The sequence below is a fragment of the Mesoplodon densirostris genome, chromosome 3 (genome assembly GCF_025265405.1).
Source record: "Mesoplodon densirostris isolate mMesDen1 chromosome 3, mMesDen1 primary haplotype, whole genome shotgun sequence".
Taxonomy (NCBI): Eukaryota; Metazoa; Chordata; class Mammalia; order Artiodactyla; family Ziphiidae; genus Mesoplodon; species Mesoplodon densirostris.
Window position 1 is genome coordinate 100789478 of NC_082663.1, and position 14264 is coordinate 100803741.

At 42.3% G+C, this 14264-nt stretch overlaps 1 protein-coding gene across 1 annotated transcript in view; it reads left to right on the top strand.

The window, feature by feature from the left end:
- LOC132486289 (zinc finger protein 226-like) overlaps nucleotides 1-14264 on the top strand; it is a 67690-nt gene that overhangs the window by 47614 nt on the left and 5812 nt on the right. Inside the window, 3 exon segments of the mRNA XM_060093278.1 lie at nucleotides 9279-9329; nucleotides 11424-11469; nucleotides 13347-13473. Coding sequence (XP_059949261.1) covers nucleotides 9279-9329; nucleotides 11424-11469; nucleotides 13347-13473 — 224 coding nt within the window.

The window sequence follows — 14264 nt, forward strand, 5'->3', positions numbered from 1 at the left end:
GGTTCTATGTAGATTGTGTTTCAAAGGTGGAGCTTGTTTACAATTACGAACATTCTCTGACGTGCTTTTTGGACCTTCATTCCCAGAGCGAGAGCAGTGCCGAGGCTCTAGAAATGCCATGGATATTCTGAGCTGTCAGTGGCATTTCCCAGGTACTGTTCCCTTGGTGCTGCTCCTTGAAATGTCCAAAGGGATTATCATCTGTTTTGTGGCCGGTCCTAGCATTGTGAAAGGAAGCTGCTGCACCGGGCTCAGAGGATTTCGGCTGCGGTGGGAGGAGTAGTAGTAGTACGACTATAAATTGTATCACAGCATATCTATTCCATCTTGAGAGTGGGGTTGGGGGGTTATGAAGGGGGACTTTTATTGTACTTTTATACATTGTCCCCTTATACATATCCCGCCACATTCAAAAAAATGGCACTTCCAGTGTATTCAGAGTCTCGGTGTAGAAACACAAATGATGTAGAAATTGAATGACACTCAAGTTTTTCTTTCCTCCTTTCCTGATTTATTCTAATCCTCAAAGTTAACATGATGAACTATTCGTTATGTAAACTTTCAGACATTTTCTACGCATGCACACTTTTCTTTTTTTCACATAAGAGTGTGAACTAGGTCACTTTCAACATGCTGTGATGCTGTGATTCACTGTCTCCCACCGAGTCATCCACTGATAAAGTAATCTGTTTCATGGAGAAATATGTCCAATAGCTAATAGCCAATGTCTGTGGAGTGCTTACTCTGTGTCAGTTCCTTGTAACTACTTTACAGATCTTTTGTACAACGTATCCATGGACCAGGTACAATTATAACCCCCAAGTGACAGATAAGTGTAGACAAGTAGAAATAAATACAGTGGCCAAGACACTGGGAAGGGCTTCCAGTGGAGCCTGAACCTCGACATGCATCAGTAGGTCCACACAGGAGAGAAACCATACAAGTGTGGGGAGTGTGGGAAGCACTTCAGTCAGGCCTCAAGTCTTCAGCTTCATCAGAGCATCCACACTGGAGAGAAGCCGTACCGATGTGATGTGTGTGGTAAAGTCTTTAGTCGGTCTTCAGAGCTTCAGTATCACAGGCGAGTTCATACAGGGGAGAAACCTTACCAGTGTGAGACGTGTGGTGAAAGCTTCAGTTGGCGCTCCAATCTTATAAGTCATCACAAAATGCATACTGGGGATACATTTTATGAAAGCAGCGACTGTGGTAAGAACATCAAGGAACTGTCAGAGGAAAGAAGTTCTACAAAATGATGTTTTCAAAAAACTCACGTGCAACGTGCATTCTTGCAAGCGTCAGGTCTCATAGGAGAGAAAGTATTTTAAATTAGTTGGTGTTGAAGCAGTAGCTAAACAGATCCTAGTGTTCAGCAGACCACACAGCAGAGATCCCTTCTGAGTGGTGCAGTAAGGGCTGCATTCAGAACTTTGACATTTATCAGATGTCACTTAGGAGATAGCACTTAGAAAGGAAAAGAGTTTGGTCTGGGCTTTAACAAAAGTGTAAGGATGAGCTAGTCAAAATTGATGTCCATGAGAATGTGCGCTCCATGAGGGCAGGGACTTGGCTGCTGAATCTACACAACCTTATCATTGACTAGTGCTTTTAGGTGTGCTCAGTACGTGTGTTTTAAATAAACCAAAAGGGGGAAATGTATAATATATGAAAGTTGTATCCAGATGGGGAAACCTGCAAAATAAAATCAATTCAGGACATGAACTTTTGTTGAAATACTGAAAACCACTGCAGAAAACCAATCTGCAATATATATTTTTTAAATTTATTTTTGGCTGTGTTGGGTCTTTATTGCTGCACGCAGGCTTTCTCTAGTTGCAGTGAGTGGGGGCTACTCTTCATTGCAGTGTGTGGGCTTCTCATTGCAGTGGCTTCTCTTTGTGGAGCACGGGCTCTAGGTGTGCAGGCTTCAGTAGTTGTGGCACGCGGCTGAGTTGCTGTGCAGCATGTGGGATCTTCCTGGACCAGGGCTCAAACCCGTGTCCCCTGCATTGGCAGGCAGATTCTTAACCACTACGCCACCAGGGAAGGGAAGCCCCCCCAATCTTCAATATTAATATGCTATTAGCCTATCGCAACTGGCTCCTTGCCTCCCGCATCCTCTGTTCTCAAGTTGGGTGGTTATTTGAGACCCCGTCTAGTTTTCCAAGGACTGTGTTCAGTAGAAATTGAACTATCTTGTGATTTTTTTTTTCTGATGGTACAGAGTGAAAAAACATGATTAACTTTGCAACAACAGTAACTGCATAGTATACAATTGATTTTTTTGTCTGTCAATATTAAGGCAGGGTTTACTGTAACACTTTGAAAGTGTCACAAAAATTGTTTGTCCCTAGAAAAAAAAATTTTTAGTTGACCTTGAACTTACTGATTTCTAATTCTCTGCATTTTCATCCAGACTTTGAAATGTTTGCCTTCTAATTATTGTAGCATTTCTTCTAAACTTCTCAGGTAGGGGCTATGCCATATTCTCCCCCCACATCCATGAGGCAAATACCCAGAAAACTTGTAGGAATTTGATAAAATTATCCAATGTATTATTGAGACAAGACTGACACTTATGTGCTTTTCCCTATTGGTTGCAGTGAAGCATGGTTTCAGGAAAGGAGTATATATATCAGAATATATTAGATCTCTTTGATTTAGAAATCATATAATTGGAAGTTATTGAGTATGAGATTAAAATACCAAAAAGATGAACACCACATCAATGATGTCACTAAATTTTTTAATGGAAATTAGTGTACAGCTGTAAGAATTTGAGTTTTGATAGATTCCTCTATTAATCTGAAGCCGGTAAAATGATGACAGGGACTTCCTTCCCTGATGACAGAGGAACCACGGATATGGAAGTCTGACCATAAGTTATTTATACAGATCTGTCTATCCATCCATCCATCCGTCCACCCATCTGGAGAGAGAGAGAGGGAGTGAGTGCACGTGCTAGGTATTTACAGAAGTAGATATGGAAGCGTGAGGATATACAAACACACACGTGTATGTGATGTATATAAGCACGTATATCCATGTTTCTATTTCAGGGCTGGAGCAAGGAAAGTGTAGAATGATCCTGGAGAAAATTTACTGTGCCAGAAAGTAGCAAAGAGTGGTGGGACGTGTAAAAAGATCCAGCTTGAAGAGACTCACACTGGGTAAATCTGAGCAATTTGACCATAAAATAAATAATTATCATACAGAATATGAATAAAAAAAGAGGAAGGGAGGGAAGGAAGGGCTCTCATAATAGAATGCCAAACCATAAATATATAGAAGGAATGATGTAATGTAAAAATCATTATTTACAACCATCATAGTAATGATAGGTTCTGGCAAGAGTAATCAATGAATTATAAAACTACTGGTTGAAAGTTTACAAGGAGCAGGATGCTACAAAACCCAAAATATCTCTCCACAAAGTATTAATCACAACAAGAAATACAGTAGGTGTAAATTTGGTGAACACTACCTTAGCCAAGAGATGAACATTATCAATAACAGAACAAACAAACGTTTTAGATCTCTGGGGTATGATATCCTGAGAAGGACGCAACGTTGCTTCAGTATTATTACTGACAGAAATAAACAACCAGATCTTATCACAAGGAAGCATCCACGTTGAGAGTCTCCTGTTTCACAGTTATGACCACAGGGAGCATAACTGGCCAAAGGTCCCAGCTGCTGCTCTTAAATCCATCACCACATTTGCCTGGAGGCCGGCCTTGCCCCTGATTGCTCCTAGTCAGCACAGCAGGGATCCTAAGGCAGGCCATTTCTTGGAGACCAGGATTCCTCTGTCCAGTGACCTTTTTTCAAGGACTCTGACAGCCTTGAAGGATTTTACGTAGATTACAAGGCAGTCTCGGATGATTTACCAAATCTTTCTTCCAAATCTTCACTCAGGGTCAGACTTGCACTATGAGCTGATAGTTCTGCCAGCCTTCCAGAGCTCCCTGCCATTTTCTCTCTGATGTTTCCCCTAATGAAATATTTGTTCATTAAAGTCTTTCTCAGCACTTTGCCGTCTAGTTCTTGGAGGACCAGGACAAACCCCAAACCCTAGAAGCATCCCTTTTTGGCTCTTTCCAGTAACCTTCCTTTCCATATGGTAGCCACTAATTTGTAATGGTGTAGATTCACTTAGCCTATTTTGTACTTTATATAAATGGAGTCATGTAATAGGTGCTATTTTGTGTTGGCTTCATTTGCTCCACAGTATATCCATGACATTTATCCATATTGTTGGGAGTGGATACCTTTGATTCATTTTCATTGGTGGATATTATTGCAGTGTGTAAACATATCAAAATCTATTTATTAACCCCATTATTGGTGGGTATTGGGTACTTCCCCATTCTTGGCTATCACAGTTAGTGGTGATGTGAGCAATCTAGAATGTGCCTTGTGCACTTGTTTGAGGGATATTTCTATGGGTGGAACCAAAGGGTTATAGGGTATATGTTCAACTTTGGTAGATACAGTTGACCCTTGAAGAATGCATGGGCATGAGGGATGCACCTGAGTCTTTTATTCCATAGATGTTTTTAAAATATCTCTCACTTTTGGCCCAAGAGTGCTGCGTTTGGATTTACAGTGTTTCTTAACTTTAAAATAGTCCAATTTTTCAATTTTTTCTTTCACAGTTGGTGATTTTTTTGGTCTTAAGAAATTCTTCCTACTCCAGGGCAAAAAGGCTGTTATCTTACGTTTCTTTCCTAAAGCATCATTGTTTACTTTTCAAATTTAAGTCTGCAGATCTTCTGGAATTTATATTTTTATATCCTATGCAGTAATGATTAATATTTTTCCCATATGGATATCCAGCTGACTGAGAACCAATAGTTGACCCTTGGACAACATGGGTTTAAACTACACAAGTGCACTTATACGAGGATTTTTTTTTAATAGTAAATACTGCACTACTACACGATCCAAGGTTGGTTCAATCCTCAGATGCAGAATTGCCGATTATGGAGAAACCATGTACGTACAGAGGACTGGCTATAAGTTATACTTGGATTTTCAACTTAGCAGCGGGTTGGCACCCCTAACCCCCTTGAACCCTAGTTCAAGGATCAACTGTATTAACAAGAGTTCTTTCCCCTCTCTGCTGCAGTGTTTTCTTTTCTTTCTTTTTTCTTTTGGCTGTGCTGCGTGGCTTGCAGGATCTCAGTTCCCTGACCAGGGATTGAACCACGGTCACCACAGTGAAAGCGCCAAATCCTTACCACTAGACCACCAGGGAACTCCCTGCAGTGTTTTCTTTTTACACGTTGTTATAATGTCTGTTTCAACATGGATTTTGATGTCTATTATCTTGTCTATCCTTGAGCAAACACCAGACTATCTTATATTGTAGATTTATAGTAAGATTGAATGTGACTAATATCTTTCTTTTCATTCTTCTTTCAGATTGTCCCAGCTCTTCTTTTATTTTTTATTTTTATGTTTTTTTAGATGTTGGGGGTAGGAGTTTATTTATTTATTTTTGCTGTGTTGGGTCTTCGTTTCTGTGCGAGGGCTTTCTTTAGTTGTGGCAAGCGGGGGCCACTCTTCAGCGTGGTGCGTGGGCCTCACTATCACGGCCTCTTGTTGGGGAGCACAGGCTCCAGACACACAGGCTCAGTATGTGGCTCTCGGGCCTAGTTGCTCCGTGGCATGTGGGATCTTCCCAGACCAGGGCTCAAACCCGTGTCCCCTGCATTAGCAGGCAGATTCTCAACCACTGCGCCACCAGGGAAGCCCCCAGCTCTTCTTATAGCTCTTTGCTTTCCCACATAATATTTGTAAACATCTCATCAATTTCCAAGGGGAAAAATGCTGATGTTTTTATTGGGGTTTGATTGAGCCTATAGATCATTTTGAGGATTACTGATATCTTTGTAATATTGAATCTTCAAGCCATGAATATCACTATTTTTAAGAATTTCTCTTGGAGAAAAATAAAAGTGGATCCCATGTAATAAAATGTACATAAATAGACTCCAAAATATTTAAAGGACCTACATGTGAAAGATAAGTCTAGAAAGTTAATTTTTAAAAGGTAGAAATATATTTTTTCACCTGAGGAGTTTCAGAAGCACAGATATTAAGAAATTATTGGTTTATTATCTTATAATTAAAGATTCCTATTCCATGAAGAACACAATAGAAAAATTTTAGAAACACGTGCCCAATTAGGAAAGGATACTTGTAATTGGTAAAACTGAAAAGGTATTAATAATCAGAATATGTAATAGAAATGAGGAAGAAAAAGATAGCATCCACATTAGAAAATGGGGCAAAAGTTTTAAGTAGACATTTATAAATGAAGCTACCAAGCATTTGAAAAAAAGATCAAACCTATTAGAAATCAGAGAAATTTAACTAAAACAAGATACCACTATACATTTAATACACTAGCAAAACGGTGATGAGTCGTCCAAATGAAGGTAAGTGGTTGCACAAAAACCTGACGTGCAACTCTTTGGTAATCTGGACTGGTGTAGCCATTCAGGAAGTCAATCTGGCTATATTATTAAAGTATACACATTTGCTATGAAATAACTTCACTCGGGTATGTACTCCAAAGAAATTCTCAGATACGTCTATAAACAAATGTAAGAAGATGTTTATTTTATTATCATTGGCATGGCAGTTGGAAGAGTACAGGTAAAATGTGGGTGCAGAAAATGGAACTCTATGAAACAAATTAGATGGATGGGTGAATGTTTTTTTTGTTTGTTTGTTTTTCTGCGGTACGTGGGCCTCTCACTGTTGTGGCCTCTCCCGCTGCGGAGCACAGGCTCCGGACGTGCAGGCTCAGCAGCCATGGCTCACGGGCCCAGCCGCTCCACGGCATGTGGGATTTTCCCAGACTGGGGCATGAACCCGCGTCCCCTGCATCGGCAGGCAGACTCTCAACCACTGTGCCACCAGGGAAGCCCGGATGGGTGAATCTTAAAAATATACTCCTGAATGAAGGAAATAAACACCAGAATGAATTTTATGACACAATATTATTTATATAAATTGAAAATATACACAAGTGCACATTTTGCACAAGAACACACCCAAAAGAAAACACATCAAACAAATTAGAATGGTAGCTTACGGGGTAGAGAAGGGAGTGGAGGGTGCCATAGGGAACAGGAGGTGAATAAATAAAACTTAATCATGTTACCGTATTTCATCATGCTATATCCAAGATTTCACTTTACTTGTAGTGGAAAGAAATCCTGTGTGCTATGTTGGCTTAAGTCAGGAATAGTTCTTGGAGGATATTTTCCTGAAAGAATTTGGAACAAATTTTTGAAAAAATCTTTGTTTATACTATGGATGATCTTTTTTTGTTTGTTTTGTTTGTTTCTTTAATTTCTGTTTTGTGGGTGTGTGTGGGATCTACTTTATTTTGTATTTCATTAACCTGATCTTATATTTTTCCATCTGCCTTCTTCAGTTTTATCATTCATTTATTAACTTCCTGAAATGGATGTTTTCTGAATCAATTTTCAACTTCCTTTCTACTTTATTTTGTTTTGTTTTGTTTTTGTTTTCCTTGCTGTACGCGGGCCTCTCACTGTTGTGGCCTCTCCCGTTGCGGAGCACAGGCTCCGGACGCGCAGGCTCGGCGGCCATGGCTCACGGGCCCAGCCGCTCCGCGGCATGTGGGATCTTCCCGGACCAGGGCACGAACCCGTGTCCCCTGCATCGGCAGGCGGACTCTCAACCACTGCGCCACCAGGGAAGCCCCCCTTTCTACTTTAATATATGCTTTTAAGGCTCAACATTTCCCTCTATGTATGTGTTCCAATCTCCAGATCCAATTATGAATTTGAATGTTTCTCTTCATGGTTCTGTCAATTTTTGCTTTATAAAGTATCAGCTGAAGTTATTAGTGTCTGATAATTTGAAACTTTTATGACTGTGAAGTGTCCCTCCGTATGTCAAGTAATGCTTTTTTCTTCCCCTTAAAGTTCACTTGGTCAAATAGCAATGTCACAGATTTTATAATTACAGAAATAACTTGAGACCTAGGATGTTGATGTCTGTCTCTAGAAAGGATTTTCCCTTGCTTTTGCACGGGTTGTAAGATGCTAACAAAACACGTTCACCTTTACACAATTTCAGGGAATGAGGTGTTTTGGCGTTTGGCTTCAGTCCCTGCCAAAGAAAGCCCAGTTTCCTTCTCCCCTTATTCCAATGGTGAAACTCTTTGGGGTTTACCAGGAAGCCTTCGTGGCTGGTAATGCTTTTCTGTCGCTTAGCCTCTTGAAGACGTCCAAGATTCTACTGAGTTTGTACGCCTTTCAATGAACAGAATCTACACTCTTCTGAGGCCTACACAGTAGAACGGCAAGACTGCCTGAGACCTTCTCGGGGATTCCGGAAAGTGAAAACCAGAGTGAAAACATGTGGTCCAGCGCTCGTGCCGGTAGACACCCCGGCACCCACCCTTGCATTCTGGGACATGTAGTCCAGAGCTCGTAAACTCGTGTCGTCCCATATACTGCAGCTACAGTAAGGCCTCGCTGTAAAGGTTTACCCGCGGAATTCTGGGAAATGTGGTCCAGGAGTTCCGGATTAGTCGCAGGCACTTCCGCCCCAGGAGGACACGTAGCAGCCATGTTTTGCTTGCTGACGGTGTTTCAGGTCCGCTCTTCACGACCCATTCAAGCTTCCCCGACATGCGCCTGGGGCCAACCTTTGCAGACCTTTCATTTGGGGAGAAAGAGGAGGAGCGGCTAAAAGCGGAGGTTTGAGGGCCTGGAGTGGTGATGTACGTCCCGCGGGCGGAGCTTCTTTGCGTTTGGTAACGTACCCGGGATGGGGTGGGCTCAGGTCGTGCCTCCTGGGGTTTGAGGGTCTCCCCGGTTTTCTTCACCCCTAACCTGACCCCGTCCCCCACCTATGAGCTAGCCCTACCGCTTCATACGGCGTCACACTGGGTGAGTTGCTTAACTCCTCTGTGCCTCCGTTGCTGTTCGGTAAAAGGGGGGAAAAGGAATGCCTTGTTAGTAGAGTGTTGTGAGAAGAAACGAGATAGCACAAGTAAAAGGTCTACAACTGCCTGATACATTGTTGGTATTAATACTACGCTAATTCGGGAGGACCCATTTCGCAGCGGGATTCTGTGAGCCCAGGAAGCTGAATTGTCCTGGACTCCTGGCCTGTTTTGGAAGGAGAGGACTTCTAGCTGGTACGGGGGCGGAAGCGGGTGCGGTATGAATTAGTGGGGATGGAAACACAGCCCTGGTATTTCACAGTCTCCTTTCCTTCCCCAGCCCTGGCTTCTCAAAAAGCACTGCACGGAGGAAGAGGCAACAGAGCCCCACGTGAGTAGGACTTGGCGTTGTTCTACTTAAGGTATTCCTATAAATTGTAGAACGTATGGGACATGGGTAACGATGATAACTGAGCCTTGGTCACTAATTTCCATTCTAAAAGCTTTATGCAAATGAACACATTTCCATCAGGCAGTGGCTCTGTGAATTGGTACTGCTGTTTTCTCTACTTTAAGGATGAGGAGCTGGGGGCAGGGAACACAACCCTGTTGGCCCATCCTCACCCAGATGGTAGGAGGCAGAGCTGGGGTTGGGACCCAGGCAGTTTGAGTCCAGCACCTGAGTTTGCTAATCCCTTTGGTATATTCTCTTTGAGCATAGGGTACTGGCTAGAATCATATCATGAAAGTAGGTTGGGACTTAATTGTGGGGACCTTGAGAGCAAGGTTTAGGCTGTTTTATGAGTTTTTAAGATAGTTTTCTCAACTGGGTCATTTATTTTATTTCAAATAATATGTATATCATAGAAGTAGCATAATCATTATGGAAAAATGCAGATATATACATAAAGAAAAATTTTAATGATCTATAACTTTAGGATGTAAAGATAACAGTTGTTAATGTTTTAGTGCCTTTTTGTCTGGTTACTCTTTGTGTATGTTTCTGTGTAGTGGAGGCTGTTTTTTGTGGGACTGATGTTACACTGCAGTGCTACTCAAATTGTGGTCCACAAACCAGCGGCATTGGCATCACTTGGATAGAAATGCCCAGCCTTGAGCCCCATTCGAGACCTTCTGATTTATAATTTCTGCGTAGGGGGCCCAGGAGGCTGCATTCCAACAAGATCCCGCAGTAATTCACATGCACGTGAAAATTCGAGAAGCTCAAGAGAGGGTCTTTTCTGGAAACTGAGGCCGAGGAAATTGACCCTGCTGGATGTCACAGATAAAACTGAGCTGGATTCACCAAAGCCCTACTTAGTCCAATGATTTTATTCCCCCACTAATTATTGTCAACTGTCAGGGCCCCTTTCAGAATCCTGAATTGAGCAGAAGACAGCTAGCAAGTGTAGAGTCAAAATGGAGGTCGTTAGAAGTTGTGAAGATATATCTCTCCCAACCTTTGGGGAGTGGAATCATTGCCATCTTTTGTACTAGATCGAACCCGGGCCCCCTGCATTGGGAATGTGGAGTCTTATCCACTGCACCACCAGGGAAGTCTCCCATTTATTTCTTAAACTTTCCTATATTTATAATGATATAATTACAATTCAGATTCCTGTCTGTTTTCATTTGAATTAGGTATGGACTGTCAAACTATTTTTTATTGTTGTTGCAGAATCCTGGCTTTTATTAGGTCTCTTTACCTCTGTGCATAATTGTCAAAAGGGTACTTCCTGTTTAAAAAGAAACTTAACGTATTTTTATACCTTTTGTAAAAAGTTGTCCATGTCAATTTAAATATTATTGTTGCAGTCACAAAATCTTTAGGAAGACAAGCAGAGATTTTCAGAAGTCTAAAGACTCTCACATAACAGGGCAACAACGTATGACCTCCACGTGTCTGACAGTCTTCTGTTGGTAGAAATCACATCTCTAAGGATAATTTCTAACCAAAATATCATCTGCTTTACCGCAGTTGCTAAGAAATAAGAAACCCTGACAGTGGTGTTCTCAGAGCCTCCTACCTTAGGACGATCTCACGAGGTGGATGCCCGTGTTCTCCCCCACTGGCAGAGGACAGAACTGAGGCGAAGAGATGTGAATAATTTGCCCAGGGTGACACTGCTAGTGAATGGCGTAGCCTGATCACAGCCCATGCATATTGACTCCAAAACCTACTCTGACTTACATGGTCTCTGTTTACACCATACCCAGAATAAGAATGACCCCTGTGGAAGCTGCAGGCACACTGTGAGGGGGCCACTGTGTATGGCTGGGCAGGTCATTCCTCACACAGCCACTGAGGGGGTTCACGGGGGCATCTGGTATCTGCGTGGGGCTCTGCTCATCAAGCATAATCAGCTGTAGCCACCCCGAGGACTGGGAGCCTTGGTAATTCACAATGAGCACCACGTGGGTTAGTGACTTCTTTTTCTTTAAACCAGTTTCCATTGACTTCTTCTTTCCCTGTCTGTCTTGCCAGGACTCTGCACTTCCCCAGAAGGAGAGAGAAAATGAGCACATTCCAGGTGAGTAGAGCTTGCCTTTCTTGCTGTTAAAAACGCCATTTTTGTACTCAGATTGGACACAGGTTTTCCTCTTTTTTTTTTCTTTTTCTTTTTTTTTTTGATTGGAGTATAGTTGATTTACAATGTATTAATTTCAGGTGTACAGTAAAGTGATTCAGTTATACATATATATACATATATTTTCAGATTCTTTTCCCTTATAGGTTATTACAAAATATTGGGTATAGTTCCATATGGGTTTTCTCTTTCAAGGAGAGTCTAAGCATATGAGGACCTGAGTGTGCCATGTGTGCTTTTTTAAAAATTCCTGTTAAATTTAATTGGTTTCGGTTTTAATTTTTGTTTTATTTCATCATTTTTTTATTTTACAAGTAAAAGAAAAATTAAGGGAAATGAAGGACATCTTCCAGTCTACTGCTTACCTGCTTACAAATTAGCTGCTTTTATATTTCTGTAATCTCTTCATCATATGTATTCATGGATGTGTATTTGTATTTATAACATAGATACAGTTTTAAATTGTTTTTTTCATTTAATACTAGCTAACATTCACTTTTAATTGCTTTATCATGTTCCTGCAAACTTATGCACCTATTTTTTTCCCCCCCCGGTATGCGGGCCTCTCACTGTTGTGGCCTCTCCCGTTGCGGGGCACAGGCTCCGGACGCGCAGGCTCAGCGGCCATGGCTCACGGGCCCAGCTGCTCCGCGGCATGTGGGATCTTCCCGGACCGGGGCATGAACCCGTGTCCCCTGCATCGGCAGGCGGACTCTCAACCACTGCGCCACCGGGGAAGCCCTGCACCTATTTTTTAAACTATTCTTTATTCACAGACATTTAGTTGAAAGACTTCTCCTGTTTTAGGAGCACTACAGTGACAGTGTTCCTGATTTAACCTTTTTCTCAAAATATCTGTTCTGAAGAATATTGCCCCTTTTTGCCCTTAACATTGTAGGTTTAGGTATTCAGAATTTAAGAGGTATGTTTTATATGTGGTGCCTTGGATGTTTTTTGGTAGAATATCCAAATACGGCAGAGCACAGCAGGATCAAACGGCTGCTTCACGCAGAAAAAATAATGTATTGTTAGAAGTTTTCTCACGACCAGAGTTAGATTCAGTCTTCCCCATCTTGAGTCAGACCCTTTGTGTATTTTATTTACTGGTTTGTTTCTTTTTCCATCTTATATTTTTTTCTAATCAGAGTAATACATGACCTTAGTTTAAAAAGTCCAGTGGTACTTAAAGCACTTGTCACTGCATAGACAGCTCAGAACAATCGTATAAAGAGGTGCTTGGTTTCATCTTTGTTTTAAATATAAAGAATAGGGGTTGTGAAAAAAGGAGGAACCAACTCAGACTCACCCAGAAAACCAAGGGTCTGGAGTCAGAGTATCGCATTCAAGCGAAAGACAGAAACGGGGAAAGAGAGAGTTTTCATTCAGAGACCTGGCATGGCCTTTTGGTTAATTTCCACCTATAACACTCCTTCTCAGCTGGTTCCCACCTCAATGAGAAAGCAGGTGCCATCAAATACTGCCAGGACTAAATTGGTAACTGTTTCTGGGGCACTTGGCAATAATAATTAAACAGTGAAAGCTTTTTAGTTCAGGATCCAGTGGTTAGAATTCTAGGGAGTTTACTTATGGTTGTCTGAGAGCCCCAGGTAAACACACAAAGCTTTCTCTTTCATAGCTGCACGTCCGGTGAGGCTGAGGAAAGTCAGTGTGTGGCATTGGCAGGATGGAAGGAGGGGGTGCTGGGAAGTCTGCACACCTCACAGGAGCCGGAGCAACTTCCCATCCTCCTCGTCTCCTCGGGGCTGCCCCTCTTCCACTGGCCACTGGGTATAAGATTGAGGTGGTGTTGTTTGTCGTAGGAGGCGGTGACCTTCAAGGACGTGGCCGTGGCCTTCACAGAGGAGGAGCTGGGGCTGCTGGACTCGGCCCAGAGGAAGCTGTACCAGGATGTGATGGTGGAAAACTTCCGGAACCTGGTCTCAGTGGGTGAGGACAGCTTTTCTCTGCGCGTGTCTTTGTGACCCTGGTGTTTCAAGGCTTTGGGCCTCTTGAGGTGGTTCCCTGAGTTTGGGGACCAGACTTTTGCAATTCCTGTGGGACACGAGAGGATGTCTCTGGTCTTTCTAAACAGTGTGTTTCAGGTCCTTTTCAATTATTTTGTAAAAGAACTGTAAATTGACAGTATCTTGCTGTACCTTGTGTATTCTTTTTCAGATTTCCCTCCCTGCCATTAGTGGATTATAAAGCCAATTTATTGAGCCCTACGTGTGATTTTTTGTTTGTTTGTTTGTTTGTTTGTTTGTTTTCTTTTTGCGGTATGCGGGCCTCTCACTGTTGTGGCCTCTCCCGTTGCGGAGCACAGGCTCCGGATGCGCAGGCCCAGCGGCCATGGCTCACGGGCCCAGCCGCTCCACGGCATATGGGATCCTCCCAGACCGGGGCACGAACCCGTATCCCCTGCATCGGCAGGCGGACTCTTAACCACTGCGCCACCAGGGAGGCCCCTTACGTGTGATTTTTTAATGAAATAAAATAGTATAGAAAATACCAGAGTTTCTTAGGAAGAGTACAACACATTGCAGCAGAAACTCTGGGCGATGGCATGAGTGGTGTGAGAGCCAGTGGGAACAGATTTCATGAAAAGAGACATTGGTTAGATATAGGTCATTCAAGCTTCGTTTTAGTAATGTATACTTTTCTACCTGTGTATCTAGGTTGTGAAATAAATGCTGTTTCTTCAGTGGGTCGTGATACGAAGTTTGAAAAACACAGCTTTC